This window comes from Chiloscyllium punctatum, chromosome 39 (assembly GCF_047496795.1).
Source record: "Chiloscyllium punctatum isolate Juve2018m chromosome 39, sChiPun1.3, whole genome shotgun sequence".
In the NCBI taxonomy this organism is placed as follows: Eukaryota; Metazoa; Chordata; class Chondrichthyes; order Orectolobiformes; family Hemiscylliidae; genus Chiloscyllium; species Chiloscyllium punctatum.
Window position 1 is genome coordinate 58,886,674 of NC_092777.1, and position 18,390 is coordinate 58,905,063.

Here is an 18,390-nt window from a genome sequence, read left to right on the forward strand (position 1 = left end):
AGGCTCCAACAACAGCATCCTCCATGATCTCTATGACCTAGAAGGATAAGGATTGCAGATGCAGGCTTTAAGGGTTTCTAAGGGTATGATTCACATTTTGGGATGCTTTTATCTTTGCTAATGATAGGAGAGTGCCCCTGGGTGCAAATCCCAGCTGGTTTCTTGTTTAGAGAGGGGCTCTTCTGGCACAGTGATAGCGTAATTTTGAGCCAGGAGGCTGAGTTCAGGTTCTATCTGCTCTAGAGGTGTGCAATAATGTCTCTAAGTAGGTTGATTAGAAAATATTTAGACCACCACCAATTTTCAGTTTCTCTAAGTCACATATCACCTTGATTTGGCATTATGACAGCTGCTTTATTCCTGATGAAGGGCTTTTGCCTGCAACGTTGATTTTACTGCTCCTCGGATGCTGCCTGAACTGCTGTGCTCTTCCAGCACCACTAATCCAAAATCTGGTTTCCAGCATCTGCAGTAATTGTTTTTACCTATTATGACAGCTGGGCCTAAAGCCTTCAACTCCCTTCCTAATAGCACCATAAGTGCACATACACCACATGAACTCAAGCGGTTCAAGAAGACACCTCAGCATCACTTTCTCAAGAGAAATTAGTAATGGATAGTAAATTGCCAATAACATTCAAGGTCGATGAACAAATAATTTTTAAAATACATCCAAAAGGAAATAAGTGAGATGCATTCCACCTGAAATTGGCAATAAAATCACAATATAATAGATTTGTCAACTTATGACAAAGTCAGATTGTTGTGCCAAGAGAGGACTTTCTTTTTTGTTTTTGAAAAAAAAAGTTTTTTCTTTGAATAGATCTGTGCCATTCCTTGGACAGATGAGTTTGTGTAGCAAGTGAATCATTGATATACAGCCTGACTTAGAAGCTACTTTATCATGGTCTTCCAGATTGTTTAACCTAAATTGCTGTAACCAGACATGAAACTAAACATTCCTGATGAAGGGCCTAAGCCGAAAACGTCAACTCTCCTGCTCCTTAGATACTGCCTGTGCTTTTTCAGTACCACACTTTTTGATCATGAAACTAAACATACATCATAAGTGTAAAAACTAATAGGATTTGTCTCAAGTCTTTCAACATCCAAATCAATTGATTTAATAACTAGCAAACCACCAGTAGATATTTTACTTGCTCCTAAGCCTACACTAATACAATTAACTACATTCTAACAGGTTCACAAAGACAAAAGGACTTTTGGCATAACCAAATACGGAATCAAGATTATTCGTTTGCGATAGGAATTAAATAAACTGGTGCATATAAATACCACCTGCCTTTCAGCTCATTTACAGTGACTACATTTGACAACAATAGCACCAAAACTAAACAGACACCATCGACTTAAGTGAAGCACAGTATGCTGATGACAATATCATTGGTCACTCAGATTTGCAAGCCATTTTCAATCTCTTCAATTCTGCATACAGTAGACTCAGCCAGTCTACTCAGACATTTCATATCATCATGGCTGGTCATCCAACTCAGAACCCTGTTTCGACTTTCTCCTCATGTCTTTTGATCCCTTCAGCTCTGAGAATGATATCTACATCTTTCAAGAAAGTCTTCACTATTTTAGCCTCAGTAATTTCCTGTGGCAGAGAATTCCACAGGCTCACCACTCTCTGAAAGAAAAAAATTCTCCTCATCTCTATCCTAAAAGGCCTAGTCCTTAACTGTAGAATGTAATCTCCAGTTCTGGATTCTCCACTTATTATGAGCATCCTTCCTGCATCTACCCTGTCAAATCCTATTAGAATTTTATAGGTTTCTATGAAATGTCCTTTCACTGATCATATGTCCAGCCATGATCACATGAAATGTCTGAATAGACGCAAAAAAAGGTCAAATGGTGTACCCCTGCACCTATTTACCTGTTTCAATTGGGACATTTCATATTGAAATTTCAACATGTTCATCATAATGAGGAAGGACAGGGGATTCAATCCATATTTTCCGCAAACAATCCATAAGATTTCAACATCGTCCACCCAAACACAAAGCATTACAGCCTGTTTCACCCGCTCTCACCAATTTAACATCAGCCTTCAAACAGACAGGAAGTTGCACTGCTCAAGCCAAAAAAGAAACCAAGCGTTTAAAAATGTAAAAGGTGATATTCAAGATGACAGTTGTAATACTAATTCCCATTTCAGACAGACTCACTTTCAGGCTTGGGCAAAGTACCTGACAAGCTGATTTTAAAGCTTTACTTCTAGGATGTGAATTTGGGTAGATACATACTAAAAGGTACACACAAAATTACATTTCTCACGCTATGAATATTATGTCAAATCAGTCTTTCAAAAGAGAGAATAATCATATTTTCACAATTTCTTTCAATCGAAAAATGTTTCCAAACATTTGGTTTTATTACATTAGTTAGGGTGTACTTTTTATTGTGACAATAATTCTTAGAATTTAATCAAGCACTCACAGATCATAATGCTGATTCCACTTTGGATCTAGTGTGTTCTTTACTGTGTCTGTAGAATGGCACTGTCCTGACCCATCTACTACCACCTTTGCAAAGGGGTCAGGGAGTCCTAAAAGGGAAACAAAAAAAACACGATGATATTTTGATTTGTTACTATGCTATCTTTATTTTCTGGCACAAAAGAACTTTACAGAAGATACAATGGCATTTATTCTTAGAACGCTAAGCTCCGGAAAGATATTCTTAGTACCAAATATAAATCACAATTCTTTATGAAGAATTTTCCCTCTAAGAAAGTCCTCTTTCTTTTTCAACTCTTAGAAAATAATGTCACTCTCCTTTTCAAATGCCAGTGATTCTTTGCTGCAAATAAATGTGCATTCAATGCTTACCAGCTCAGAATATTTTTAATGTTAGAAATATGGGGGAAAAGCAAGAGATTAGAACCAGGTAATGATGCTAAATTTAACAAGCCAGTGCAGGAACAGTCGGCTGAATGGGCTCCTTCTGCACTGCAACACTTCTATAATTCTGAGTAAAAGTACCTTTAAAGATGGTCCTGTATCTAAAATGGTTTCACTGATCTGTTCCATGCATCTCCGGCATTCACTGCTTTTAATTCGCTTGGTGCTGAGATGGAGACGATTGAGACCTTCAAGTTCCGAGGAGTAAATATCATCAACAATCTATCCTGGGCAAAAGTGAGTACTGCAGATGCTGGAGATCAGAGTCAAAATTAGAGTGGTGCTGGAAAAGCTCAGCAAGTCAGACAGCATTCGAGGAGCAGGAAATCGACGTTTCAGGCAAAAGCCCTTCATCAGAAATGAAGGGCTTTTGCCCGAAATTGCTGATTTTCCTACTCCCCTGATGCTGCCTGACCTGCTGTGCTTTTCCAGCACCACTCTAATTTTGACAACAATCTACCCTGGTCCATCTATGTCGGTGTTACGGTTAAGAAACCGGAGCAATACCTGTATTTCCTCAGGAGGCGAAGGAAATTCAGCATGTCCACAATGACTCTACGGTTTTATGCAGATGCATCATAGCTTGGCATGGCAACTACTCTGCCCAAGATCGGAAGAAATTACAGAGAGTTCTGAACACATCCCAGTCCATTACATCAAACAGCCTTCCATCCATGACTCCATCTATACGGTCTGTTGCCTCAGGAAAGCTGCCCAACATTATCAAAGACTCCTTCCCACCCCAGTTATACTCTCTTCCACCTTCTTCCATCAAGCAGAAGATAAAAAGGTTTTAAAACACATAACAACAGATTCAAGAACAGCTTCTTCGCCGTTGTCATCATATTTTTGAACTTACCTCTCATACATTCAAGTTGTCCTTGCTCTACAGTTATAACTCTATATTCTGCATTCTGCTCTATTATCCTGACGTACTTACGTAATATGATTTTCCTGGATAGCAAACAAACAATATCTTTCACTATCTTGGTACATGTGACAATAATAAATCAAACGAAAAATCAGATTTCAGCAATTCATTTTTACCACCAAATGGTGCTGCACCAAACTGTACAACAACGCTGATAAAGGCCTGAAAGCTATTTCAGTTGAGTAACACGGAAAGATTCCAAAATAGAAATCTCAACAAAACATGCAAATATCTTGGCCCACAGTCCATTGTCTATATGAAATACATAGTGATGCTGCAGAGTGCCTAGATCAAAGGGAGTGATATTGGTGAAGAGATAATGAGCAAATATAATAGTCCACAAACAAATAGGATGGAGTGATTTTCCTCTCATTAAATGGAATTCTATTCCCAAATGTCCTCATAGCATATGTCTGAAGACCTCATGCAAAAGACTTTTATAGGTGAATAAAACAAAAAGGCAGCATGATCTACCTTGTTAACAGGCATAATTTGTCATGACACACAAAGCATTCTTATTTCATAACACTATTGAATATTTTGTGCTTCAGTCAACTTGATTGTGCTAATCATGGAATTTCTCAAATAACTGCACCAGATGTACAAAATCATTGAAGTAATTGATACAGAATGCAAGAGTCACTCAATGCAAGTATAAAAATATGTTCCAGATCAATTTATATCCCAATTTAGAGGAAAAAAGAACTGATGCACTTTTTAGAGAAATTAACAATCTGATTGTTCATTATATTTAAGAATGCAATAGCCAGTGTATTTTATGGCAACTCACATTCTTTCCACAGCAAATCAAAGTCACTCACAGTCTTGCATTACCAATCTTGTTGGAAAGTTTCCTTCAATTCAAATCCCCATGAAGATGTTGTGGCAGCCTTCTTCCTCATTAAGATGAAGGCTAATGCCATGGTGGTTAATTGTTTTAAGCATTGTGTGGTGTGACTCAGGAGTCCCAATCTGGCATGGCAGTTTCTGGCACAAAGGACAATAGCAAGCAAAGAGGATGCATGACGTGTCGGCCTCTATTTGCTCTTAGCGCTTTTTTAGCAGTGGTAGTACTGTCGCAAGTAAATGCCATGCCTTTCCATTTTGGTGAAGTAAAAATGAAAGGAAATGCCAATTCTTGGACTAAATCATGTGCCTTTTTTCACCTCAGTTGCTACATACTTCTTCAATCACAAGTCTTATGATCGCTTTTGAATAAACACAACGAAATGTGTTTGCTTGTGCTTTAAACTTTAAATTGCAATATTGTATGACATGGTCATCTTTTGTAGACTATGTTTATATATAAGGAACAGTGTTTGTGAACACCACAAATTTCTGAGTGACAAAGAACAGTAATGTTCAATGATCAGCGCAGTATCTTAAATGTTAAGTGATGTCATTTATCTTAAAGATCTTGAGCTCACTTTTATGAGGTAAATGAAGTATAAATTACTACATTCCAACACACAAAAATATGAGTGTCCCCCTTTCTCTATTATATGTTTTTTCCCACTCACATGGGACTTGTTTCTTCGCATCAGCTCAGGATTTGCCTCGGAATTCTGAATATTACGTACACTTAATATCATGTGCACCACTCTTGTAGGGCTTCATTATTAAAACAAATAAAAAGACTTTAGACTCCCTATGGCTCTCATGTACCACTGTAGACATAAACTCAACTGTGCTACACACAACTCCATCAGGTTAGTGCATATGGATTATGTACTAGTCTGCCTAAATACTATTCAATTCAATTTATACAGCATTAAATCATTATATTGCTCCAGTCTCATATGCCCATAGTGGAGTTCCGTAATACACATTTCATAAAAAGGGAACAAGAGTAAGCCACTTGGCCCTTCACATGTGTTCAACCATTCAGATCATGGCTGATCCAATTTTAACTTCAACTTTACATTCCTGAATACCTTCAATAACCTTTCATCTCCTTGGTAATCAAGAAATTATCTACCTTTATCTTAAAAGATATTTAAAGATTAGATTACCTACAGTGTGGAAACAGGCCCTTTGGCCCAACAAGTCCACCATCGGCCCTCCGAAGAGTAACCCACCCAGACCACTTCCCTCTGACCGATGCACCTAACACTATGGGCAATTTAGTATGGCCAGTTCACCTGACCTGCACATCTTTGGACTGTGGGAGGAAACCGGAGCACACTGAGAAAACCCATGCAGACATGGGGAGAATGTGCAAACTTCACACAGTCACCGGAGGCTGGAATTGAACCTGGGACCCTGGTACTGAGAGGCAGCAGTGCTAACCACTGAGCCACCATGCCACTCCAAGATTCCACAATCACTACTTTTTGAGGAAGAGAATTCCAAAGACACGCATCGCTCAGACAAACTGCCTTTTCTCACCTGAGTCTTAAACGACCAGTCCCTTATTTTTAAATTATGATCCCTGCTCAAAACTCTCCTGGAAGAGGAAACATTCTTTCCACATTCACCTAGTTAAGGCCCCTCAGGATTGTGCATGTTTCAATTAAGTCACCTCTGACTCTTCTAAATTCCAGAGGATGAAGGGTCAGCCTGTCTAGCCTTGCTCGGTGAGGCAATCCACTCATTCCAGCTCAATTCTGCTCAATCTACTCATTCTTATTTACTTTATAGTTACCCAGGTTACATGATGAGTGAGAAAAGAGTACTTGCTGCTGACCCTGAAGTCGACTTAATAAAAGGTCTTGTGTCTCTATGACAGACCTCTAACTCGCACAACATTCAACTGATTGCGGCATAGTTTCACGACAATTCCCAGTACGAGTCAGTGACATACTCAAGTTATCCAAACAGTCAATCTCATAACAAGCACCAGGAAGTGAAAAGCATTAACAAACAACATTTTTTCTTCCTACAGAAATAAAGGGTGAGATATGAGGTGAAGGTAGAAGCTAAACTATCAAAAGGATGATTAGGAATAAAATAAAAACCTGTTAATCTTAATGGAGACATTTAACTATACTCAATTCGTCATCAATAATTACTTTCTATGTTGTTACTGACAGCAATAAGAGTGAAAATTTTGCTAATTGCTAGATCAGAGAGGGTAGAGGTAGTGGTGTGGACCTCTACCCTTTCTGATTTAGCAATTAGCAAAATCTTCACTCTAATCTAATCTGTTTTCAAATGTTGTGAAAAAAAATATTGCTGTCAGTAACAACGTAGAAAGTAATTATTGATGACGAATTGATCTTGCCCTGAAAAATAGAGTATAGTTAAATGTCTCCATTAAGATGAACAGGTTTTTGTTTTAGGATGCAATAGTTGGATTTCCATTTTAATCTGAGTTCACACCTCATCTGAAGTCAGATTTCGAGGGAAATGACAGCATGTATCAGAAATTTATGGGGTTCTCAAGATGCAGATGTTGTGTCCTTACCCTTAAGCCAGGAGGCCCAAGTTCATGTCCTGCCTGCTCCAAGAATATGTTACAATATATTCAGCAGGTTGATTAAAAATATATAAACCCACAGCTCAACAGCAAAAGCCTAGCAAGTTTCAGTTAAGATATTTTCGTGTAGAGATCAAAGAAATGTTGCCTAAGTGGCTGCCTCCAGTACAATATAATGAGACATAATTTTTCATTTATGTTGAATTTCATGGTACAGTTGGGCTAATTTTGTCGAACCATAAACTTTTGTTTTAGGAAAGGGGCAAGTAGAGGGGAGTAGAACATAAAAGAGTACAAAATTAACAGTTTAAATGAAAAATATACAACCACTCAGGTGATTAATCAATACTGTTTAACTATGCAGATATGCAACATTTCTCTTCCTGTATACGGACTTAATAGTTTTCAACTCAGGCTATATTATGATGTAAAATAAGTTGAAGTACAAAAATACGAACTTCTTTGGAGTCTTGGAATTTCCTATGAACAGATTAGTGCCAAACATATAAGTATACTTTTTCAATGTATAGGTAGGGGCTGAAGACATCCACCTGACTCTCAGAAATACCATGATTTCTCTCCGGGACCCTATTTGTCTCATACCACCTTCACCTCCTCCCCCAAGAGTATAGACTCTCTTTTGTGTAGATTTCTTTGGCACCGAGGCCCCCCAAGTTATCCATTCTCAATGGTGAAATTACACAGTTAAAGTAAGCATCAGTAGCTTATTCAACGGAACATGAAGCTGAGCCCAACCTAGTCCAACTAAATTTGCTCTCCAATTTCAGTGGTTAACTCAATCAGTTCTCAGTACAGTTCATCACTTGCTTTCAGCCCCATAATTAAAAACTATTTTCAATATGCAGCTTGGTAGTGTGTCACAGTCTAGTACAGATAAGCATAAAGATCACAAAGCTCAAGTTTAAAAAAAAGTCAAGTTTGCCTCATCTTGCTTCTCATGCATATTTTTAAGTAAACACTAGATGTTTGAGGTAGCTGAGAAAGAAAACAGATGGAATCAGAAGTTCTCCACTGAATATCTGTTTTAAACAGTAACCATGAGCAAAACATTACCTACTGAGTGAGACTCACTATTCTTTTTGTTACCCCTACAAATTATGTATCAATAAAACAAAGAACAGGGATGGAAATCTGAAACAAGGACAGAAATTGCTGGAAAAACTTAGCAGGTTTGGCAGCACTTGTGGAGAGAAAATACAGAGTTAACTTTGAATCTTCTGAAGGGTCTGTTCCTATGAAGGGTCACTGGGCTCAAAATATTAACTCTGCTTTCTCACCACAAATGCTGCTAGACTTGTGGAGTTTCTCCTGCAATTTTTGTTTTTGTTATTATATATCAAATTCAGCTTGAGAACGTATACACGTCATTTTGTTAAAACACGCATTTCATCAACTCTAATTCACATGATGGGACAAATTGGGGACAGTTTCTAAAGCGCGATTACAGCACCAACACTTTAGGTGCTGTTTCTAAACTGCAACATTTCTATAATGTGGGGTTGCACAAGAACACAACCATCGCGTTATAGAAGAACTGACTATTATAAATCACTATGCAAAGTCAACTAGGCACATAAGATGATACCATGCTTCTAACTGCAAATGAGGTTGTAGAAACATGGCACATTTTCTACAGTAAAAATGCATACTTTACTTACCTTTACATTTTAAGGGATTAGAGTAAGTCAGATTCTAATTTTTTTATTATTTCACAGGATATGAGTGTCACCGGTTAGGCCCACATTTATTGCCCATCCTAAATTTCCTCGATGTGGCATTGGTGACCCATGTTCTTAAGCTACTTCAGTTCACAGAGTATAAGTTCACCCACGGAGCTGTTAGGAAGGGAGCTCCAGGACTCTAAAACAGCTACAGTGGTGGAACAGCAATATAGTTCCAAGTCAGGAATGGTAAATGGTTGAGAAGGGAATTATTGGGATAGAAGGCAATATTAGAGATAGAATCCATAGTCATATGGAAAAAGGTGGGTTGATTAAGAGTCAGCATTAACTTCTAAAGGGAGGACTGTGTTTAACCAACTTGCTAGAGTTTTTTGAAAAGCTAACAAAAAGGCTCAATGAGAGTAGTGATTTTTATGTGGTATCCATGGATATCCATGAGGCACATGATACAATTCCACACACACACTTACGAGGGAAGTTATATGCCAATGGTACAAAAGGGACAATAGACAATAGGTGCAGGAGTAGGCCATTCTGCCCTTTGAGCCTGCACCACCATTCAATATGATCATGGCTGATCATCCTTAATCCGTATCCTGTTCCTGCCTTATCTCCATAACCCTTGATTCCACTATCCTTGAGAGCTCTATCCAACTCTTTCTTAAATGAATCCAGAGACTGCCTTCTGGGGCAGAGCATTCCACACAGCCAGCACTCTCTGGGTGAAGAAGTTTCTCCTCATCTCTGTCCTAAATGGTCTACTCCGTATTTTTAAGCTGTGTCCTCTGGTTCGGCACTCACCCATCAGCGGAAACATGTTTCCTGCCTCCAGAGTGTCCAATCCTTTAATAATCTTATTTGTCTCAATCAGATCCCCTCTCAGTCTTCTAAACTCAAGGATATACAAGCCCAGTCACTCCAGTCTTTCAGTGTAAAGTAATCCCACCATTCCAGGAACTGACCTCGTGAACCTACGCTGCACTCCCTCAATAACCAGAATGTCTTTCTTCAAATTTGGAGACCAGAACTGCACACAGTACTCCAGGTGTGGTCTCACCAGGGCCCTGTACAGCTGCAGAAGAACCTCTTTGCTTCTATACTCAATCCCTCTTGTTATGAAGGCCAGCATGCTATTAGCCTTCTTCACTACCTGCTGTACCTGCATGCTTACCTTCACTAACTGGTGTACAAGAACACCCAGATCTCTCTGTACTGCCCCTTTACCTAAATTGATTCCATTTAGGTAGTAATCTGCCTTCCTGTTCTTGCCACCAAAGTGGATAACCATACATTTATCCACATTAAACTGCATCTGCCATGCATCTGACCACTCACCTAACTTGTCCAGGTCACCCTGGAATCTCCTAACATCCTCATCACATTTCACCCTGCCACCCAGCTTAGTATCAGCAAATTTGCTAACGTTATTACTAATACCATCTTCTATATCATTAACATATCTTGTAAAAAGCTGCGGTTCCAGTACTGATCCCTGCGGTACCCCACTGGTCACTGCCTGCCATCCTGAAATGGAGCCGTTTATCACTACTCTTTGTTTCCTATCAACCAACCAACTTTCAATCCAAGTCAGTACTTTGCCCCCAATACCATGCGCCCTAATTTTGCTCACTAACCTCCTATGTGGGACTTTATCAAGAGCTTTCTGAAAGTCCACGTACACTATATCTACTGGATCTCCCTTGTCCATCTTTAGAGTTACATCCTCAAAAAATCCCAGAAGATTAGTCAAGCATGATTTCCCCTTCATAAATCCGTGCTGACTCTGACCTATCCTGTTACTACTATCCAGATGTGCCGTTACTTCATCCTTTATAATAGACTCCAGCATCTTTCCCACCACTGAGGTCAGACTAACTGGTCTATAATTTCCTGCTTTCTCTCTCCCACCTTTCTTAAAAAGTGGTACAACATTAGCTACCCTCCAATCCGCAGGAATGGATCCCAAATCTATCGAACTCTGGAAAATAATCACCAACGCATCCATGATTTCTAGAGTCACCTCCTTCAGTACCCTGGAATGTAGACTATCAGGCCCCGGGGACTTATCAACCTTCAGACCTAACAGTCTCTCCAACACCAATTCCTGGCAAATATAAATTCCCTTCAGTTCAGGTCCTTCAGCCACTGTTACCTCAGGGGAGATTGCTTGTGTCTTCCCCAGTGAACACAGATCTGAAGTACCAATTAAATTCTTCTGTCATTCCTTTGTTCCCCATAATATATTCCTCTGTTTCTGTCGTCAAGGGCCCAATTTTAATCTTAACCATTTTTTTGCCTTTCACATACCTAAAAAAACTTTTACTATCCTCCTTTATATTATTGGCCAGTTTACCTTCGTACCTCATTTTTTCTCTGCGTATTTCCTTTTTAGTAATCCTCTGTTGTTCTTGAAAAGCTTCCCAGTCGTCCGTTTTCCCACTTATCTTTGTTATGTTATACTTTTTCTCTTTTAACTTTATATGTTTCTTAACTTCCCGCATCAGCCACAGCCACCCATGCCTCCTCCTAGGATCTTTCTTCCTTTTTGGAATGAACTGACAGTAGTGACATGGATATAAAACTGGAAAAATGTGACAGGAAACAGAGATAAAAATCATACAACACCAGGTTATAGTCCAACAGGTTTATTTGCAAAGCACTAGCTTTCGGAAGGCTGGTCCTTCATCAGGTAGCTGTGGAACAGGATCATAAGAGACAGAATTTATAGCAAAAGATCACAGTCAAGCAACTGAATTGATTGCATCATTTCAGTTACATGACACTGTAATGCGCTGCTATAAATTCTGTGTCTGACGATCCTGTTCCACAACTACATGAAGGAGCAGCGCTCTGAAAGCTAGTGTTTCCAAATAAACTTGTTGGGCTATAACCTGGTGTTGTAGTTTTTAGACTTTGTCCACCTTAGTCCAACACTGGCACCTTCACATCGAGAAAACAGAGTAATAGTCAATGGTTATTTTTCAGGCTGAGGGATGAATTGCAGTAGAGTCCCCCAAGGGTAAGTTTTGGGATCTTCGTTTTTTTCTGATGTACATATGACCTGGAATCTTAGTGTGCATAGGACAATTTCAAAGTCTGCAGATGACACAAACCTTGGAAGCACTGTCAACTGCGAGGAAGACTGTGTGGAACTGTGAAAGGACACAGACAAGTTGATGTAGTGAGCAGATAGATGGCAATGAGATTCAACGTAGACAGGTGAAAGGTGATGCACTGTGTAGAAAGAACATAAATACAACGTACAATGGGGGCACAATTCCTGAGGGAAAACTGTAATAGGGGAATCTGGGTGTATAAGTGCACAGACCAGAATTGAATGCAGTATTCCAAAAGTGGTCAAACCAACGTCTGGCATAGCCACAACATGACCTTTCAACTCCTGTCTTCAATGCACTGACCAATAAAAGCAAACATACCAAACACCTCCCTCACTCTCCTATCTACCTGTGACTCCATTTCCAAGAACTATGAACCTGCACTCCAAGGTCTCATTGCTTAGTAACACTCCCCAGGATCTTGCCATTAAGTGTGCAAATCCTGCCCTGATTTGCCTTTCCAAAATGCAGCACCTCACTCAATAAAATACTGTCTTATCATCACAGCAAGTCACTCTCACCTCACCTCGTGGGTTCAGCTGTTTGTCCATGTTTGGACCAAGGCTGTAACAAAGCCAAGAGCTGAGTTGCTCCAGCAGAACTGTGAGCAAAATTCTGCAAAGTGCTGCTTAATAATGTCATTGATGATACCAAGTACACTGATGGGGCAATAATTTGCTTAATCAATTTTTTCGGCCTTGGAAAATTTTCTATAAATCCCACTGTCATGGTTTTACTGTAATAGCTTGGTGAGGAATGCAGACTTTGGAGAATAAGTCTTCCCTATTATTGCTGAAACAGTGTGAAGGCTTTTGGTCTGTGCAATATTCAGTGATCTTCAGCCATTTCTTGATATCATGCAACATGAAGTGAATCAAATTTGCTGAATACTGGAACCTGGCAAGCTGTGGATCTCAGAAGGGCGTACAGATGGATCACCCACTCAGCATTTCTCAGTGAAGATGGAAACAAAATGCTTTAGTCTCATCATTTGCAGTAACTTGCTCCCATTATTGAATATGTGAATATTTATGAAGCCTCCACCTCCATTTAGTTGTTTAACTGCCTACTGACATTCACAACGGGATGTGTCAAAAATGTAGAGTTTAGGTCTGATCTGCTGGTTTTGGGATTGCTTAGCTCTGTCTTTCATATATTGGTAAGATTGCTTTGGCATGCAAGTAGTCCTGTGTTGTTAACTTGCACTCTCTCACTCAGCCATCACCCACGTTCACTGTTCTGTATTGGTTCCCAGGTCAAAATTACTCTGATTTAATAACTCATTCATATATTCAAATACTTCCACGGACTACTCCTCCCCACCTGTGGCCTCATGTAGGCCCCAACCAGGTACTCTCAGTTCCTCTAAATGACCTCCTGTGCACATCTTCTTTGCTGCACCATTGGCAGTCACACTTTGCACAAATGAATTCGGAGCAGTCAACCATTTGATTCCAAGTCAGAGCCATTATTTGATTAGATCATGGTTCAGTGGATTGTAGTTTGTACTTTCCTGTCTACTTACATTCCCCTGGATCCCCTAGTTAGTCAGGAATGTGTCCAACAAAGCCTTAAAATATTTAATCACAGTGCTTTGAGGAAGAATATTCCACAAACTCTCATCCCTCAGAAAAGTATTCTCAACTCAGTCTTAAATAGGAAATCTTTTTAAAAAAGACTCCCTCATTCTAATCTCTCATGCAAGAAAAAACATCCTTTCTGCATCCATCTTGACAACTGCTTCAAAAAAATCATCTCTCATTTTTCTAAACTCCAATGCATACAGGTCTAAAGTGTCCAACATTTTCTCATGATAGCCGCTTCATTGCAGGAATCAGTTGCGAACCTTCTCAAAAGATCTCACCACAGGCAGAAAAAGAAAATGGAATACTGCAGTTATAATATGCCACACATTCAAGTTTCCAGCACTCAAAACTGAACCCTACCACACAGAGCTCTCTCCATGCTAAAATCCAGAAATTGGAGTGTTCTTTTTCTCCTGCTCATTTAAAATCCACAAATATCGTAATGGTCATCCCTGACATCAAATTCTCAGAGCCGTACAGAAGTTGTGTACTCTCACCTTATTAGTGGACATCCTCAAATGGTTTACAAGAATTGCAAGACCCAAATAGCTTTTTAGGGATGAGTCGATCATCGTACGTGAGGAAATGCAGAACGGTAGAATCTGTACCCATTGGTGTTTAGAAAACGGAGAAGTGATCTTGCTGAAACATACTAATTCAATGGATATAAGGGTGGATGCTGAAATTATGTTTCCCATTGTGAGAGAGATTTGTTAAAGGACACAGTTTAAAAATAAGGGGTCACTTGTTCAATGAGGATTAATTCTCTCTCTCAGAGAGTTGAGAGTCTGCGAAACTCTCTACCTCAGAATGCAATGGAAGCAAGATCATTGAACATTTTAAGATAGAGTTTGATTGTTCAGTCACAAAAGAGACAACGTGTATCTGGGAGAGGCAGGAGGGTGGAGCTGAAGCTGTTAAATGGCTTACTCTTGCTCCTAACCCATATTATCATATGTTCAGAGAATGCTTAATTTGCAACTATGTCCTCTTTTAATTTAAGAGGACCAAAAATGTAAATTGTATTCTCGATGTCTTCACTAAGGTCCAATAGAAATATAGCAAAATGTCCTGTGTTCATATTCTGTTCTCCTTACAACAACCACATCGCATTTGCCTTCCTAATCACCTGCTATACTCACCAATGTATTAACTTTGTAATTCAAGTACCAGAACACCAATATCCTCTGTACAACAGAATTCTGCAATGTCTGTCCATTTAAATAAAGTGCTGTTTCTCTATTTTCCCTTCCAAAGAGGCCAGATAACATGTTCCTACGTTATCCTCCATCTGATAAATTTTTTGCCCATTCACATAACATAGTTATAACCCATTGCAGACTCAACATGTCCACTTTGCAACTGTCCTATCTATTTTGTTATCAACAACAAATTTAACAACCGAGTTACTGATATAGATTGCAAACAATTATGGCCCCAGTGCTGATCCCTGCGCTACTCCACTTGTTACATCTTGCCAACCCAAAAATGGTCCATTTATCCCGACTCTCATGTCCTTTCAGCTAACCAAGCCTCTATCTATATTAATATATAATCCTCTATACGATGAGCTCTGATTTTGTGAAATAATGTTCTATGTGGTACTTCAACAAATGCCTTCTGGAAAACTAAGTGCACCACTTCTACAGGTACGACTTAGCCACATTATTTCTTACTTCCACAATGTACTCTATTACATTTAGTTAACACGATTCCTTTCATGCTAACTCTGCAATGTTTATATCAAGATTTCCTGTGCCTTGTTAGAACTTTCTTAAAGATTCCAGCACTAGCCCTCTGATGTTAGGCTAACCAGCCTGTAAGTTTATTGCTTTTTCTCTCCCTCCTTGCTTGAATACAGCCTTCAGCTTTCCAAGCCCAAAACTCAAACTCCCTCCATAAATATTTGCATCTAAATGTTTCCTTCTTTGCAAAAGTTAACTTTGTCTAAGTTAACTCCTGAGGAGCACTTTGGAACTTTCACTATTAGGTATTAGCTAAAATCAAGTTCCTATATTTTAATCAATGTAAGAAATGTTCCATTGCTTAAATCAAGATAACCTTTTTGGATTACTCTGTACCAAATATCAGAATCAAAAACTTTGTATGGAAGATGTTGCCAGGGTTGGAGGATTTGAGCTATAGGGAGAGGTTGAATATACTGGGGCTGTTTTCCCTAGAGCATTGGAGGCTGAGGGTTACAAATCTTATAGAGGTTTATAAAATCATCAGGGGCATGGATAGGATAAATAGACAAAGTAGTTTCCCTGGGGTGGCAGAGTCCAGAACTAGAGGGCATAGGTTTAGAGTGAGAGGGAGAGGATATAAAAGTGACCTAAGCGGCAAACTTTTCACGTAACAGGTGGTACACGTATGGAATGAGCTGCCAGAGGAAGTGGAGGCGGCTGGTACAATTGCAGCATTTGAATGGCATCTGGATGGGTATATGAATAGGAAGGGTTTGGAGGGATATGGGCATGGACCGAAGGGTCTGTTTCCGTGCCATAAACCTCTGACTCCATAAATAAGCACAATAACGATCACTAGAGAAAATGCATGATACAAAGTAATAGAGCTAAAGAGCAGTAAAAGCCTTGGATCTGATGGGATGCATTGTAGGATATTAAAACAATTAGATACAGAGATAGTGGATGCACAGGTAATAATCTTCCAGAATCCTTAGATTTGGATTCCAGAGGATTGGAAAACTGCCAAAGTAACACCTTGATTTAAGGGAAAGAGATTTTAAAAAACTAACTATAGTCCACTTAGTTTAACATCTGTTCTTGGGAAAATGCTAGAGTCTACTATAACCATGGAACATTTGGAAAAACATAATATGATTAAGTTGAGTCAGCATGGCTTCATGAAGGGAAATAGTGCCTGACAAATTTATTAGAGGTGGTAACAAGCTGGATAGATAAAGGGCAAACAGTAGACGTCCTGTAGTTGGATTTTCAGAAGACATTTGATAAAGGAACTACACATTAGGCTGCTTACTAAGCTCAGGTTCCAAGGAGTTGTTTGTAATATATTAGCATGGATAGAAAGCTGGCTGACCAATGAAAGACAGAATTCGGGTAAGTGGGGCATTTTCAGAATGGCAACCCTGTAACTGGGATCAATATTGTTTGCAATGCATAGTTGTAACTTGAATGGCAGTGAATGTTGTGCAGATAACAAAAATACATGGAAGTGGTGAGACTGACACAGAGTCTACACGTAGACATGTTAAGTGAGTGGGAAAAATCACTACTGAAATATAATTTTGGAAAATAAGGCCTATGTACTTGGGCATGAATGTTAAGTAAATGGTGAAAGACTGCAGAAAGCTGAAGAACAAGAAGATTTGAGACACCTCATGTATGAATCAAAGCTAGTATATACGTTCAGCAGGTAGAAGAGAAGGCAAATTGAAATTTGGTGTTTAATTCAAAGGGAATGGAGTATAAAAATTGGGAGATTCTTTTAATATAATACAAGGCACTAGTCAGACCACACCTGGAATACTGAGCACAGTTTTGATCCTCTTACCTAGGGAAAGGTGTATGGGCATTGGAGGCAGTCCTGTGAAGGTTTGCCAAGTTGATCTTGGATATGCAGGGGCTACCTTATGAAGAGACATGGAGTAGGTTGAGCCTATACTCACTGGAGTACAGAAGAATGAGAGGCCTCATGCATTGGAATATGAAAGATTCTTTGGGGACTAGACAGGACACTTGGGGAAAAGTCGCTTCCCTTTGCATAAGGATCTTGGATCAGAACACAATCTCAGAATAAGGAGTCACCCATTTAAGTCAGAGATGAGGAGGAAATGTTTCATTCAAAAAGGGTAGTGAATCTTTGGAATTTTTTACAGGAGAGGGCTGTAGAGACTGGCTTACTAAATATATTAAAAAGATTGAGAGAGATAGATATATAATCAACAAGGAAATCAAGGTTTATGGAGAAAAGGCAGGAAAAGAGTTGAGGATTACCAGATCAGCCATGATCTCATTGAATGGCAGAGGAGATTTGATGGGCTAAATGGCCTACTTCCGCTCCTACATGTTATGGTCTTATGTCGTTAGTCATCATGCATCAACAGTACAAATGACTGAAGAAACCTGAAGAGGATTTGAGATGCTAAAGAGGGCTTTATGCGTCAAAACAATTACATCTTGGTTTTTTTTCTCCTAATGCACATTAGAAAGGCAAGAATTTAACTTAAAAAAACTGCATTGTTCTTATCAATATAAATATTCAAAAGTGATAAATGTAACCAGATGGGCTTGACTTTAACTCTTAAATACAATTCACTTAATTATATTCTCAATCTAACAAGTTATAGTAATTTTAACTGAAAGTCTTCAGACTGTGAAGTGAGATGGTTAGTGTGTTTGTGCCGAATTCCTGAACGCACCTGTACAGCATAACTGCTGGAACAATCAGATGAAATTTCATTATTATTACAAATGGTAAATTTCCAAAGATTAGTGAGGGTGGTATATGAAGTAGTTTCATTTGAGAAATGAGAAGTTTGCACTAATACATCATTCCAAAATCCCTTATTTCATTATTTTTCACACCACAGGAATACATTGGGGTTCTACTAGTTGTTTCATGTGCTAATTCAACTGAGTTATATGGACTGGATACAATGCAGGTTTAACTGTGCTGAATTAGCAGACATTAATGAAAATGCATTACTACAAAAGGCCTGGATTGGA

The 18,390-nt window shown here is 39.1% G+C and overlaps 1 protein-coding gene across 3 annotated transcripts in view; it reads right to left on the reverse strand.

Annotated features, from left to right (window-relative positions):
• smurf2 (SMAD specific E3 ubiquitin protein ligase 2) overlaps positions 1-18,390 on the reverse strand; it is a 295,721-nt gene that overhangs the window by 160,841 nt on the left and 116,490 nt on the right. For all 3 annotated transcript variants that reach the window (XM_072558839.1, XM_072558840.1, XM_072558838.1), the window contains one exon: positions 2,464-2,572. In XM_072558839.1, the coding sequence (XP_072414940.1) occupies positions 2,464-2,572 (109 nt within the window). The remainder of the gene's footprint in view (positions 1-2,463; positions 2,573-18,390) is intronic.